This window comes from Hylobates moloch, unplaced genomic scaffold (assembly GCF_009828535.3).
Source record: "Hylobates moloch isolate HMO894 unplaced genomic scaffold, HMol_V3 SCAFFOLD_4, whole genome shotgun sequence".
Taxonomy (NCBI): domain Eukaryota; kingdom Metazoa; phylum Chordata; class Mammalia; order Primates; family Hylobatidae; genus Hylobates; species Hylobates moloch.
The window spans coordinates 96,714,235-96,729,731 of record NW_026652279.1 but is presented as its reverse complement, the minus strand read 5'-3'; the positions used below and the strand labels follow the sequence as shown (position 1 = coordinate 96,729,731).

Genomic DNA, 15,497 nt, shown 5'->3' with positions numbered 1-15,497 from the left:
TGGTGTCAGACTGTACCACACACATGCCCAGAAGCTGAACAGCATAACCTACTAGGAACAGTGTAACCATCCATCCTTCCTTCTTTCCTTCCCTTTTCTCCTTCCCTTCTTTCTTTCTTTCCCTTATTTTGGAGACAGGGTCTCACTCTGTCACCCAGCACCCAGGCTGGAATGCAGTGGCACAATCACAGCCTACTGCAGCCTCAATCTTCTGGGCTCAAGTGATCCTTCCACCTCAGCCTCCCAAGCAGTTGGGACTACAGGCATACACCACCACGCCCAGCTAATTTTTAAATTTAAAAACACTGTAAGGGAGAGCTCAGGACACAGGCTTCAGAGCCAGGCAACTGGGATGCAAGACTGGCCCTGTTACTGCCCTGGGACTTTGGACACGTTATTTAGACCTTAGGCTGCCGTGAGGATTAAATGAGATCATGTGTGCAGCACACATTTCCTATATGAATGAACCATGGCCACTGTTGAGCAGTTGTGCATCCAGAGAGCAAAGGGCCCAACGCAGTGGTCCCAACCCACCCCATAGTACCACTAGCGAGAACCCAGTCCTCTTCCCTAAATGCAAATGCCATGACCCCCTCAGAGCTAAATAGTGAGCTGGGTCTAGACACAATCTGCACCCTGCTGGGTAGGTCTTCGAGGAGGGATAAGGTTTTAAGAACCACTCACCAGTCCCTACTCAGAGACTCAAGGATACTCCTGTTCCTCAGCCGGTTCACAAAAAAACACTGAAGATTTATATGAATCGAAGGGTTTCTGTCACCATTCTCATGGGCCTTCCCAAATGCTAGTGAAACGTAGATAGTCATTACTCATCAAAAAAACACTCACCAAGAAGGGCCAGACTCCCACACATGGATCCCAGAAGTCAGGGAGAGAGTGAGCGTGGAGGCCTAACCTGCTCACCCATGCCTCCTAACCTGCTCACCCATGGAACCATTCCATGGCAAAGGAACAGTAGCTCAGAGGCTGCCCGCACTGCCCCAACTGCAGAGGTTTAAGGAAATCTCCCAGTATGTTTTATGTTGGAAGACCCTGAGATAAAGCCCATACTTCAGTCTGTATTTGTCCTCCCACAAAATGAAGAGTGCTTGTCCATGAGCCCAGCCCATGTCTAATTCGGCAGGACACAGAATGCAGAGCGCCTCAAGCAGGCAGCCCACTGCTGACTCCCTTCCAGGGGCCTTTCCCCGAGAGGCAAAGCTTTCTCCCAGGGAGTCCCCACTTTCAGCCCTGTCAGCATGCCCAGTGCCTGCACTCTGCAGGGCCCAGTTCTATCCCATTACGCAAGTTGGTTTTCAGCGGCTATGGGAAAAGTCACACACGATTGTGCCAAAGTGAACAAATGTTGGCGACCTGGGGAAAAGCAGCAGCTGCACATCCTAAAGTGTTGGGTCTTCCAACGAAGCCTCGTCTAATCAGAGAAGCCATCCCTCTCCTCCTCCAACAATTTCTGGCATATTAAATTGTCTTATCATGTTACCCCCTTTTACTTGTTGTAAATCCATGCTGGCGAGCCCAGGGCTCTCCCTAGCGCTATACACTGCCTGGCATGGTGCCATGTAGCTAAGTGTGTTGGAATACAGCACTGTCCACCATTAAGTTATTTTAACAAGCACTATAGAACTCTCATAAGTGGCTTAAAAACACTTACATTTACCCCCAAATCACTTTAAAATAATTCACTCCATCACAGCCTCAGCCAGAGCCTGCTCCAGCCCTCCCACAGACTTTTACAGCCTCCCTAGACTCCCTAATTCCAACTCAACAGGGACCACAAGGACACTGTTTATAGAGCATTTTGGCTTCTCGCCCTGTGGCCCACAGCCATCAATGCAACAGCAATTTAATCAAGCGATAATCTAGTAAGTCCAACTTGCCACTAGGATACTAAAAAGCCCTTATTTAAGGTAAGTGATAATGGTGATGACAAGAATCCTGGGTGTCTGCCATCTCAGATTATCAAGTGACACCTTTACATTGATCTCATTCAACCCTCACAAGGACCCTGAGGCAGGGTTAACTTTTCGACCCCATTTACAGACAAGGAAATGACTGAGAGAACAGACAACCAGCCCCAAGGCCCAGTGCCCGCCTGCCAGGTGAACCAATGGCCTGTCCTGAGCCCTCCCTCCGGCCACCCCTGGTCACACACACCTCCCACCCTGCTGGGTGGGGGACAAGCGCTATGGACAAAACTGCCTACGGCATAAGTCCATGAAACCGGATCACCCAGGACTTGGCACGGAGGTGGGGAGGGGAACAGCACATACTTCTCTACCATGGTGCCAATACTTCTACAAGCTTCTTCCGCAGCTTCTCTGAATGCTGGCTCAGGGTGAGCGATTTTCACAAAATCAGCCTAATAAAGGGGAAAGACAAAACCAAAAGGGAATTTGATGAGAGGCTTTCTTCCAGGATCTGAGGGTGAAAATGAAAACTGGGTTTTAAGATGTGCCATTGGCTTGCCCTATGCATTTCCATTACTGACTTTTTCCCAAGCGAGTAAAGCAAAGCAGCTTCTTTCTGAACATTTAATTCTGTTATTCCTTGAAGCCAAGTTTGTTTCATTCCAAAAAAGACTTTTATTAACTTTATTTCAGAAAAGGTTTTCTCTTTCAAATATAAACACCAAGCAAATTCTTCCTTTTTTTTTTTTTGAGACAGAGTCTCGCTCCGTCGCCCAGGCTGGAGTGCATTGGCACAATCTCAGGTCACTGCAAGCTCCGGCTCTCGGGTTCACGCCATTCTCCTGCCTCAGCCTCCCATGTAGCTGTGACTACTGTGACTACAGGTGCCCACCACCATGCCCTCTAATTCTTTATTTCAAAAGAGCAGACACTGGTTTCAAATATTCTACAACTTTCTGGCTAAAATTCTTTGCAGTATGGTTTTCACATGTTAACGTATCTCCAGAAACAATTCTTAGAGGCTTTTTTTAACTGACACATCGTATAGTTTCAAAACCCATTTAACTACATTCTAGTCTTTAACTACATTGCAGTCTTTGTGCAGAAAACAAAGGCAGTCTCTTTATAGTCCTTTTAATAAAATATAAGTTCATAGTCTCCATGTAATACTGTATACAACTACTACTGCTGCTGCTACTTAAGTCATTAGAAATTAAAATGAGTGAAATTCTTTTTTAAAAAGATAAAATGATGTAAAACTAAATTTTTGTTTTCACGTCAATTGTAACAAAAAGCAGAGAAACTACAAAACACTACATATTTTCTTTATTTGCCAAGAAAATGTGTGACTATAACATGAAATAAAATCACCACAAGATAAAATTTCTTAATTTTATTATCAAATAGCTTTTAATGCCAAAACATTTAAATCCATAGTTTGGTATATTTATTGTAACAATTGGTAACGATAAAATAACATTAGTACCAAAGTACCTGAAAAATGAGTTACGTAAATTTACAACTTTTTTTTTACAAATTACTAATCTACAGGTTGTGAATTTATAATCAATATTAAAATTCAAAACACTAGCATACATATTAAAAACTGATTTGTAATAGTGATGAGGAAAACAGTTCTGTTACATAAAAACTGTATTAAAAAAAGAAAACAAAATAAAATGACTATTTGGTGAAAAACAATTTATAAAACGATTGCCTTATAACAGTACTAACCTTACTGGCAGGTAATATCTTAAAAATTCAAAACAAAGAAAGGTGCTTTTATACCCAGAGAACTACATATATAAATCACATCTTTTTTTTAAGTTTTCAAAATGAGATATTATTATACATGATAAATACTAAAAATGTCAAAATAAGATATAGGGCAGAGAAGTTAAAATCTTTTAGTGAAGACCAAAAGCAAAAATGTAAGAAAAAAATCCTAGAATACTGATTAAGATGAAGACTAAGACAACAAATACACAGTGAATTCTGGGATTTGTGACAGCCACGCCAAGTCACTCCTCAGTATCAATGGACAATGGTTTGATCCTCCCATAGATACCCGAATCCACAGATGCTCAAGTCTCTGATATAAAATGGTGTAGTACTTGCATATAACCGACACACAGCACACCCCATATATCAAATCATCTCTAGATTACTTGTAATACCTAATGAATGTAAACAATATGTAAATAGCTCTTACACTGTATTGTTTTATGGAACAGTGACAAGAAAAAAAAGTCTGTACATGTTCAATATGAATGCAAATTTTTTTTCCAAATATTTCTGATCCAAGGTTGGTTGACTCCACAGATCCCCCAATCTGGAGGGCTGACGATACAGTGAAATTCACTGACACAGATTTTCCTTTTCTATTTTAAAAACAAGTATATGTTTTTTTTAAAGATGGAGAGGCTAACAAACTTTGCAACCTTTCCAGGTAAGGGTCCATGAGACCTGAGCAGCCGCCAGCCCTGAAATGGTTGGAACAGGAGAAAGAAGAGGAGCTCGACAGATACTCTGCCTGGGCTGGCAGCCCAGCTGCCCCACATGCTGGCCAGCTGACAGCAGGCACATCCCTTCATCACCCAGTGCCTTTCTTCCCTCTTGTGAAAATGGAGAGATGCTGAGAAGCTTACCTCAGCTCATCCAGGGAAAGCTTCTTCAGCTAACTAGGCTGTAGAAAGGGCCTACAGCCTAAATTTTCAAAAACAAGTTAATGCCAGAATATAAACTCCATGAAGTAAGAGATTGTGTCTGTTTCATTCCTGCATGTATCCCTCGTGCCTAGACAGTGTCTGGCACACAGTAGGTGCTCAACATTGACTGAATGTGAGGGAAAAACCTATGTAGTTCTATACCATGTAGACAAGATCATAAATGATCACTATTTAAATTGTGTGTGCTGCTTTCCTTGACAAGAGTAACCAAGAGTAGGATCCTTCAGGCTGACAGAAAATCCTGCTCCCCGGAAATGAGTATATTGAAGAGATACCTGCACTTCCACGTTTGTTGCAGCTCTGTCCACAACATCCAAGATGAGGAAGCAACCCAAGTGTCCATGAACAGATGAAGAAAATGTGGTACTTACACACAATGGAGTGTTATTCAGCCATAAAAAAGAATGAGATTGTGTCATTTGCAACAACATGGATGGTCACTATGTTAAGTGAAATAAGTCAGGCACAGAAAGACAAACATCACATGTTCTCACTCACTTGTGGGAACTAAAAATAGATACAATTGAATCATGGAAATAAAGAGTAGAAGGATGTAACTTACCAGAGGCTGGGTAGGGTGGCAGGGTGGTATGGGGGAGGTGGGGATGGTTAATGGGTACAAAAACACAGGAAGAATGAGTAAGACCTACTATTTGATAGCACAACAGGGTGACTACAGTCAATAATAATTTAATTGTAGATTTTAAAATAACTAGAAGAGTATAATTGGATTGTTTGTAACACAAAGGATAAATGCTTGAGGGGATGGATACCCCATTTTCCCTGATGTAATTATTATGCATTGCATGCCTCTATCAAAACATCTCATGTACCTCGTGAATATATACATGTATCCACAAAAATTAAAAATAAAAAAAAAGAAAATTTTGCTATCTCAGCAATGGATTTCCTAGTTGGTGAAGAGATCTAGGTATACACTTCTATCTCAAATTTAAAATGTTAAAAAAAAAAACTTTACAATCATTTTGATGCGAAAACTTGGTTTTTAATTAAAAAAAAAAAAGGCATTCCTGAAAAGGTTTATTAAAACTGGTTTTCACACCTCTTATGAAAAAGAAGTGGCTCGCACTTATAATCCCAGCACTTTGGGAGGCCGAGGCAGGAGGTTCACTTGGGGCTAGGAGTTCAAGACCAGCCCAGGCAACACAGGGAGACCCTGTCTCTATTTAAAAAAAAAAAAAGAAAAAGGGGAATTTTGTTGTAAATGTACACATAAAGTGTTCTTAGAATTTTGGGAGAAGCCTTCATAATGAAGAATCTCTGTCAAATGAATATATATGTAAATATATATTACCCAAATGTAGCAAATATTTACTATATTAGTATTCATTCATTATATATTACATGTATATTTTATTAAACATACATATTAAAGTACAAGTCCTAAATACCACCTTTTCCTATAATATTTTCCCATTCCTAATGACATATTTCATCATAAAAAATTATACCCAATGGATCTCAAATAGTTTCAGACACTTTTAACTTTATAATCTAATATTAATGGTAAACAACAAAGGATAAATTTCACTTAAATTTTAACAGGTTGAAAGAGAGGTAGCTTCAAGTCTGAGGCAAAGCATCTTACCAAGTCGGCCACTCTGCACAAGGAATCCGAGAGCTCATCGAAGATCAGCACGGTCTGGGGCCCAGGTGGGGTGGAACACGCACGGTCCACAAGCAATTCTGTCTTTCTCAAGGCTTTTTCTTGTGCAATATGAAATCCTTCTGGGGCACTCAGCTCAGGAACTCCAAAAAGACCCTTAGAACCAAAGAATACATCTGATTTATAACCAAAATTCAAAATTGTGCTTTTTTTATATTTACTAAAATTACTTTTATCACAAAGGACATCTTGGCTTTCATTGGTGTATCATGTTATACCTGTCATCACGGATACCACTATCATACTCCCCATATCACTCCACATAAATTACACTAAAAATGTTCTCAGAACATAATTTTTCTTCAATTTTTAATTATTTTCTGGAAAAAAAAAACAACAATGGTATGGGTTCAAAATCCAACTGTCACTTCTCCAGAACCTAAGAGTGGCCGCAAAGATTAAATGAGATCATATATGTAAATATATATATATATAAAAAGCAGTGTTTGGCACAGAGCATTTATAGATGTTAGCCATAATTATTATTAGCTTATAACCCTGATCATGTTATTTCTCCTCCTAGGCCTCATATTTTTTTCATCATGTACAATGGGAACGACGATACATACCTTACAGCATGGACACAGGTACTAAGTATATGTAAAGTACTAACAGCAGCATCTGAAAGAGTGAGATCTCAGTACATAGTACCAATTATTCTACAACTATCAAATAGGGAGGATGAGTTGACTATGAAGCAATAGATATTTTAGAAAAATTTAATGAACATATTAAAATCATAGGCTGAAACTGGGAGCAAATTGTATACGTTCCAAAGACATTTCAATATCTTGATAAAAACAAAAATCAGTGATCTAATGGGAATGACCATTCTCGTTACCTATTCAATCACACTTGTTAGCACACTCAGGAAGGCAGGGAAAAAAAGCATTTAATATGCACCTACCGCATACCATGAAGTGTGCCTGCTACTTTACATAGGTTCTCATTTATATCACACAATCCTACAGAACAGAGTATCATTCTTTTATAGATCAGGACGCATGCTTTAAGAGGTTAGAAAAAACTTGTCTGAGGTCACAAATTAATATTGGGAAAGACAGAACTCGAACACGCTCTGTACATCTGTAAGGCCCACACTTTTCCATACTTCTCTATTACAACTTATCTGTTTGAAAGTCTTCTCTCCTGTAAAGGTGAGCTTCCAGACCCATGAGCCCTGCCCTTCATTTCTTTAACTAGCTATCCAATAGACCATCTAACACACGGGGGAACTCAATGAAGGAAACCAATGACCAGAGCAGATGCGAGGCTTTGTTAATCAACGTTGTAGGTGCTTAACACATAGATTTTCAGAAATACCAGCAGGTAAACTTTCAGGCCTGACAAGCCCTACTGTTTCTACAAGAAGGGATGGATGAAGTTAAGCTAGTGATCTCTCTTCAAAATATATTACAAGTTAAAAAAAAAATAAAAGAAAGTGAGTGGCAGACAAAGGAAAATCAGAACCAAAAACAAATGTCATCTTTATACTGACTTAATTTGATTCAAGCACAGACTACTTCCACTTCCCAGTACAACCTGCCCATATTGCTCTCGGGAATTCTTACTCTCGGATTACCAGTGACCATAATGCTAAACTGAATAAGCCTTTTTTTTATTCAAGGCAAAAACCAACTCTAAAATTTGAAAATCTGCTATTTTCAAATTTTAAAATCAGTGCCGAATATCATGATACAAAAGGGAAAAATAAAAGCTAAAATTAGTTAAATCTCATCCACCCCAAATCAGGCTTCCCCTCACGTCTTTCTGCTCAGCGCCTACAAGCAGGTCTCCTCACACCAACTATGTTAATACCAACACTACATACCCTTAAGGAAGGTGGTGTAGTAAATTTCACACGAAATAATTTTAAGACAAAGCTGATAATGGAGACAAGAATCACACACTTTAGCTCAGTGCGACAATACCCTAGACTTCTCTTTATAAGGCAATACAGTATAACGAAATTTTAAAAGGCAAAAATAAAAGTAATCCTTAACCTAAAACGGACAAAATGTACAAACTCCAAGTAGAACAGGCATCAGGTAAGTCCTTTCCAACCTTGCCTTCCTCTCACCTTTCACTAGACAACGCAGTCTAGTGACTTCCTGGGGTAAGAAATCAAAGTGACCAATTCCATGGCACTATGGAAGTGAGACTCGTCTCAACAGAGTTTTGTGTTTTAAAACAAGAAAGCCCAAAGCTTTGAAATAAATTAATAGGTGACGGAATTTCAGGTATTAATGAAATTACCATTACTCGACTGCAGGCAGCTGTGTCCTTGCAAAAAGACCATGTGATACCGCCTGTGAACGTACAGGGATAGGCCTCTTAAGGCAGGACTGTAGCGCTGGAGCTAAAGGGCTTTAGCGGGGGTACGCCTGAGTGTATGCAGAGGGCGGGTCCTGGCAGGCCGAATTCACCGTCGCTGCCAGGATGAACTATTCAAGATTCACGTGGAGCAAGGGGCTCATGCAGAAGCAGTTCCTGCACCCGACACTCTGGGGAGGAGACCACTAAACCCGGCCCCTCAAAGCAGAGGTGACCTTGCCGTCATCGAGAGCGCACACAAGACGCCACTGTAAAAGGTGGGTTCGCTGCCCGCCTCCTCCCAGGCCCAAACAATCTCGCCCTGAGTGTCGCTGGCCGCGCGGAGCAGGGGTCGGCTTAGCTCGGGGACTGAGGGGAGCTCCTCCTGCGCCGCTCACCCGGCGCTCGCCGAACAGGTCCAAGCGGCTGCCCTGGGGCTTGACATTGAAGGCGGCGCCCACGGGAGACCAGCTGGTGCTGACCCTTCGGGCCCGGATCCCGGCTTCGAGGCTTCCCCGGCCCGCCCGCCGGGGCGGCAGAGCTGCTGCTCTGGCTCCCAAGCCGCCCAGCCTTCCGATGCACAGCATTCTATCACCGGAGCAGTCCCTTCCTCCAACGCAAACCCCTGCCCTGGCGCTTTTGCTGGGAGCCCGGGCTCCGCGTTTCCAAGGCAGCAGCCCACGCCGCCCCACGTGACGGCCGCGCTTCCGGGTCTGGGCGCGGCCTCAGGACGTGGGCACGTTGTCGTCCAGAGAGCAAGAGCGTCGCTCCCCCTGACCTTCTCGGCCGCCCTCCCGGTTTACCGCCCCCTGTGTCCAGAGTAAGGAAAGGCTAGGGTTGCGCTTCACTCCCAAGGGACTGGGGTGGGCGCGGGCAAAATCATGACATATGCGAATTCCAGTGGACATTAGATATTCTTTGAGAGACGGCAGGTACTTGAGTAAACAAGAAATGCCTACCATAGGCCTGAAGGAGAAGTTTCCCTTTTAACCTACTCTCTTAGTAAATTTATCCTGCACTTCTGTTTGATGTCTCTGTCCGGTATCTTTTTACTCTTGCATAGGTCAGTTAAAAATTTTAGATGGGAAATAGTGAAAGAAGTCTAATGGGATTTTCCCTCCAGGGTTTCAGAATTGCCTGGGACCCGTGAACCCTTTTTTCCTTCCCCTTTCTCTCTTTTGGAATGGATTGTCTACCCTATGCCTGTCTCACCCCCGCCCCAACCTCCGGTCTTTTAGAAGTGGATTAACTTGTCTGGTTTCACAGAATCACAGATGGAGAGACACGATGTGTCACACAATAAGTCTCCTCTGTAGCTTATTTAAATGATGTACATGGTGAGAGGAGTTGATACGAAAAGTGTTAAGACTTTTGGAAATGTTGAGATGGTGCGAAAATGTATTTTGCACATGAGAAGGAAATCAGTTTTGGGAACCAGAGGGCAGATTGGGTTGAACTGTGTCTCCCAAAAGAGATGCTGAAGTCCTAACCCTCGGTGCCTGTACATGTGACCTTACTTGAAAATAAGGAGCTTGCGGATATGATTAAGATGGGTCATACTAGATTAGGGAAGCTGTCCTTGTAAGAAGGGGAAAATTTGGCTGATACAGGGGGAGGACAGCCACCTGAAGATGGAGGCGGGGACTGGAGTGATGCTGCCACCAGCTGCCAGAAGCTGGAAGCAGCAAGGCCGCATCCTCCTGTATCCTCTTTGGAGGGAGCATGGCCCAGCTGCTATGGTGATCTCAAACTTCCAGCCTACAGAACTGTGAGAAAGTCCATTTCTGTTGTTTAAAGACTCCCAGTTTGTGTACTTTATTAGGGCAGTCCTAGAAAACAAGTAGAGATTCATGTCTGGCAAATAATGATCAAACAATGATTTGTTGGATAGAACGGTGATTAAAACCTAGGCTAGAAAATGAGCAAAGTGGGAGGGAGAGCACCAGGACAAATAGCTAATGCATGCAGGGCTTAATACCTAGGTGATGGGTTGATAGATGCAGCAAACCACCACAGCACATTTTTATGTAACAAACCTGCACGTTCTGCATATGTATTCCAGAACTTAAGAATACATTTTTTTTAAAAAGACAAAATGAGCAGTGTCTACAGCTTTCTGGAGTGTGACAGCATCACCAGCCTAAAGCTGTTACTAGTACTAAATGGAATAAACATTTCCCTTTACTTTCCCCTTAAAATCCTCAGAAAAACACAGATGAGGGATACATCTTCATATGACTCCTCAGAGCACTAAAATGATATCAAAACACTCTTCCCACAAGAAATGCACAGGCAAAGGATTCTTCAGATAATAGGAATGATAAGAAATGTGAAATAGATTAGAATAAACCATGCAGCTATCTTAAATATTTACTCCTGGAAAAATAGTAAGTTACACAGAATCAGTTTTGGGAATAACTTTTCCATTTTCACCTTTTCATGATTATTGTAATAATTGGAGGAATTAGTAAAGTAAAACCATCTGAATAAGCTCATCCCAAGCTGGTTCTGATGGATGGTGTGGCGGATTTGTAAACTCTCCTCTGTCACGGGCTGCTGAACAGAAGGAACCCTGTGAAAGTTGTGTCATCGTCCTCATCAGCAAACAAGCCATTGAACCTCTCTCCTCCTGTCACCTGCAGCCACACCTCATCCCCGAGCTTCAGCTGCAGGACAATGCCGCCAGAGGCCTGGTCCTCAGAGCTCGTGTAAGCGTCTTTGGTGTGCAGTATTTTTACTCCATTTTTCACCAAAGACACCTGAACATTCCTGGAGAAAACAGTGATGTGGTAGGTGAAGTAATAGACCCCAGCAACGTGGCACGTGAATTTCCCCGTTGCTATATCATAATGGTTGAATTCGTTATACAGGATCTTATCAAATTTAATGGGCACATCCGAAGAAGGAAACTTGCTCAGCACCGTGAGCCCCACAGTGAAAGCACTTTTTGGCAAGACTAGAGTCTCACCGATTTTCCCTTTCTCTCCTCGATCTCCTTTCCAGCCTCTTATTCCCCAGACTCCTGGCTCACCCTGGGGCCCCATGGGTCCAGCTTCTCCCTTGGGACCAGGCTTTCCAATAGGGCCCATGGGGCCTGGTAAACCAGTTGGGCCCAAAGGCCCAATGTTGCCCCTTGGCCCCTCAGGACCAGTGGGACCCACGTCACCGTTATTCCCCTTCTGCCCCTGAGGCCCAGTCTCTCCTCGGAGGCCTTTCTCTCCCATGGGCCCTGCAAGCCCCTTGGGGCCATGTTTTCCTGGGGATCCTCTTGAGCCTTGATCACCTTTGATGCCTTTTGCTTCAACTTTTCCATCTGCTCCTAAATAGAGAAAGAGCAAATAAAGAGATGGTTTGTGAAAGATTCCCTTGTGAACAACATTGGTTTTTCTATAATGGAGCTCACAAATGAAACAAAGTAGTGCAAAGGTTCACTATATGCCCAGAGTTTAAAATTCAATTACTCCATCTGGGCGCAGTGGCTCACACCTGTAATCCTAGCACCTTGGGAGACCACGGCAGGAGGACTGCCCGAGGCCAAGAGTTCAAGACCAACCTGGCCAACATAGCAATACTCTGACTCTAAAAAAATAAAAATTAAAAAAAAATAAGAAAATAAAATTCAATTACTCCAGCCCAGCTCAGTGGCTCACGCCTGTAATCCTAGCACTTTGGGAGGCCAAGAGAGGCAGACTGCTTGAGTCCAGGAATTCAAGATCAGCCTAGGCAACATGGCAAAACCACATCTCTGCAAAAAGTACAAAAATTAGCCAGGTGCAGTGGCACACAACTGTAGTCCCAGATACTCAGGAGGCTGAGGTGGGAGGATCGCTTGAGCCCAGGAGGCTGAGGCTGCAGTGAGCCATGATCAAACCACTGCACTCCAGCCTGGGCAACAGAGTGAGACCGTGTCTCAAAAAAATAAATAAAAGTCAATTACTCCAATTACACACGTGCATGCAAATGGACACACACACATCCCAACACATCTTTTGACTACTGTCTACTAAATTCGTGTCAGGGCTCACATTAGAAATTACAACCCTACCATCTAAGTCTACCATGCTGGCTATTAAATAATGTCAATCCATGACAGAAAACACTGCAGAGCAGAGACAGGCAGATTAACTGTCAACCCTAGTCATGTGACATCCTCTAAAAACCTCCTCCCTGGAGTGAACATAAAATAAAGCCTGCATTGAGGCATTGCCCTCTCCTGCCCAACCCCAGCCCCAACCCATCTATCCCACCGGCAATTCAGCATCTACAGAAACCTTGCTGCTTCCTTGCACCCCCACCCATACCAAAGAGCCGTGGTTGCCAGTGTGGACTCTGAGGCTAAATGCCAAGTTTCCATTCTGTCCCCATATGCACAGAGGACGTCAGATGAGCTAGTGAGCCTCGTGCCTCTGTTCCCTCACCTATGGAACTAGGGTGATAAAACTACCTAGTGTCTGGGGATATTGCATTCGGTGAGTCAGTACATGGAAAGCACAAAGTGAAGATTACACGAGTTTGCCACTACGACTACATCCTGACCCATCAGGAACCAGTTCTAGTGCTACCTCCTCCATGCAGTGCTGCCAGATGCACCAAGTCAAAAACTCAGTCTCACTCCTCAGTGCTCATCCACTGCAAAGTTCAAGGTTCAGCAAACTACAGCCACAGGTCAAATTCAGCCTCCCTCCCACAAGCAAAACAAACATGGTTGACTTTTTTTTGTTTTTCTGGTTTTTGTCTGTGACAGGGTTACCCACTCTGTTACCCAGGCTGAAGTGCAGTGACGAGATCATGGCTCACAGCAGCCTCAATCTCCCAGGCTCAAGCGATCCTCCCATCTCAGCCTCCTGAGTAGCTGGGACTACAGGCATGTGCCACCATGCCTGGCTAATTTTTTTTGTTTGTATAGACAAAGTCTCAATATGTTGCCCAGGGTGGTCTGGAACTCCTAGGTTCAAGTGAGTCTCCTACCTGGGCCTCCCAAAGTGTTGGGATTACAGGTGTGAGCCATGGTGCTTGGCCATGGTTTGCATGTTTAAATTGTCACAAATAATATTCCACAATACATGGAAACCATGGGAAATTCCCATTTCGGTCTTCACACATATGGCGTCACTGGAACACAGCCATGCTTATTTATGGAGCATCTACAGCTTCTTTTCACTACAAGGGGAAGTTAAGTAGTGGTGACAGATCTGTGTGGCCTGCAGAGTCAAGAATATTTACTACCCAGCCCTCTGCAAAGCCTGCCAATCCCTGTAGAATCCCCCCGTCTGGAGAGTAAGAACTGTGTTGCCTTTATTGGAAGATTATAATCAGCATGGAGGACTTGTCCATGGTGATATTGTTAAATAGTCGACAGCTCAGAATTAGAGCGCCATAAATAGGAACTTCTAACCTCGTTCTCCCTTCTCTCCACTTGTCCCATCCTTCCCCGGGCTGCCGGGACGTCCTGGTTCTCCTAGGTGGAAAAGCAGAAAACAGGCATGAATTGAAATTCCGTTTCTGATTTTTCTGGCCATTGGTCTCCATCAGCCATGTGTGTTGGAGAGTCTGGGGTGACCCCTGCCCTGAGGGGTGCTCTGTCGTCCACACGAGTGCAGGTGGAGAGAGGCAGGCATGAGTGGGCATCTGGGGTGCTGAGCTGCGTGGGATAAGTGATCTAAGAAATGAACTGAGTGACCTCCCAAGCGCCAATCTCTAGGACGTGCCTAGAGCACACAGCAAGACAGGATGAGGAGGGAGTGTGTGCAATGGGGACTGACTGTCATGATTGTGTTCCTCTCCCGTGACAAGGACTTGGGACGTGGTCTGAATGTTGGAGGTGCAAGGAGGTTTCCTCACTCTGTTTCTCTTCCATTACTCTTGAGGAGAGTGGAACGGAAGATTTACTAGCCTCCTATGAAAACACAGATGACTATGGTTACGTGACACTATCCCAAGATAGAAGAGAGAGTTCTGGAAGGATCCCTTTAGTGCCTTAGACTGGGGGAAATGCCACCAATCAAGCTGGCAGAGAACATCAGGTGAGTGGGGCTCTGCTGACTACGCTCAGGTCCTTGTGCTCAGAACAGGCCCCCCTGAGCCCCAGGTTGGCGTGCTATCCGTCAGCAGGTTGAAGATGGCTCGGGCCGTGGCAGCAGAGTGCTCACTGGGCCACAGCTCACCCCGGACTCTGGCTTCTCACACAGCAGCAGACACCCCCATACTTCAGTCCCACTGAAGTGGCTGTGGGGCGACAGGAGCAGGCTGGGCCGGCTTGCAGGTCCTGAGACAGGACTGACACAGGCAGACTTGTTGCTGTCACGATGTCTGTTCTCCTGGGACGCCAGCGCTCCTGAGTGGGGCCTTGGTCAGTGTGGGGCCTCTGAATGGAGGGGGCTCTTGCCTACATTTGCCCCTCCCTGCGCTCCCCTCCCCCCTCCACTGGCTGCTCCCCTGTGTCTTCCTCTCCTTCCCTCTTTCTGTTTCCCGCTTGGCTCTCGTTTCTCCCATTCTCTAGAGCGGTGGCCTCTGAGCTTTCATGTTCATGCAACCACGACTCACAAAGCATGAACACAGACCCCAATCAGTAGACATTTATATGTTTCTAAATTATGCACAGGTAGTATATGAAAAATATGTTTGGTATAAAACACACACAAAAATACACTTTAAGATGATAAGATAAAAATGAAGTAAATTTTTAGTGTGAGCAATTGATTGAATATCCTTCTAAGAAGGAATATATATTACACATAATACCTATGAATTACATAGAAAAAACAGATATAACATTTGCTTCTGAGAAGTATGTAAAACTTGAAAGAATGGACATTGGTGAGCAAAGAGGAGAGAAATTCAACA

At 43.9% G+C, this 15,497-nt stretch overlaps 2 protein-coding genes across 5 annotated transcripts in view; both read right to left on the bottom strand.

The window, feature by feature from the left end:
- Positions 1–9,336, bottom strand: part of MIPEP (mitochondrial intermediate peptidase) — a 170,571-nt gene extending 161,235 nt beyond the window's left edge. For all 4 annotated transcript variants that reach the window (XR_009213211.1, XR_009213212.1, XR_009213213.1 and 1 more), the window contains exons 1-3: positions 9,053–9,336; positions 6,264–6,437; positions 2,289–2,377 (exon numbers count right to left, since the gene is read on the bottom strand). Coding sequence is in view for 1 of the 4 variants with exons in the window: in XM_032150652.2 (XP_032006543.1) it covers positions 2,289–2,377; positions 6,264–6,437; positions 9,053–9,241 (452 nt within the window). In the remaining 3 variants the exon portion in view is untranslated. The remainder of the gene's footprint in view (positions 1–2,288; positions 2,378–6,263; positions 6,438–9,052) is intronic.
- Positions 9,337–11,014: 1,678 nt separating this feature from the next.
- Positions 11,015–15,497, bottom strand: part of LOC131383364 (complement C1q and tumor necrosis factor-related protein 9A-like) — an 11,302-nt gene continuing 6,819 nt past the window's right edge. The window contains exons 3-4 of the mRNA XM_058438159.1: positions 14,050–14,112; positions 11,015–11,973 (exon numbers count right to left, since the gene is read on the bottom strand). Of these exons, the coding sequence (XP_058294142.1) occupies positions 11,201–11,973; positions 14,050–14,112 (836 nt within the window). The 3' untranslated portion in view covers positions 11,015–11,200. The remainder of the gene's footprint in view (positions 11,974–14,049; positions 14,113–15,497) is intronic.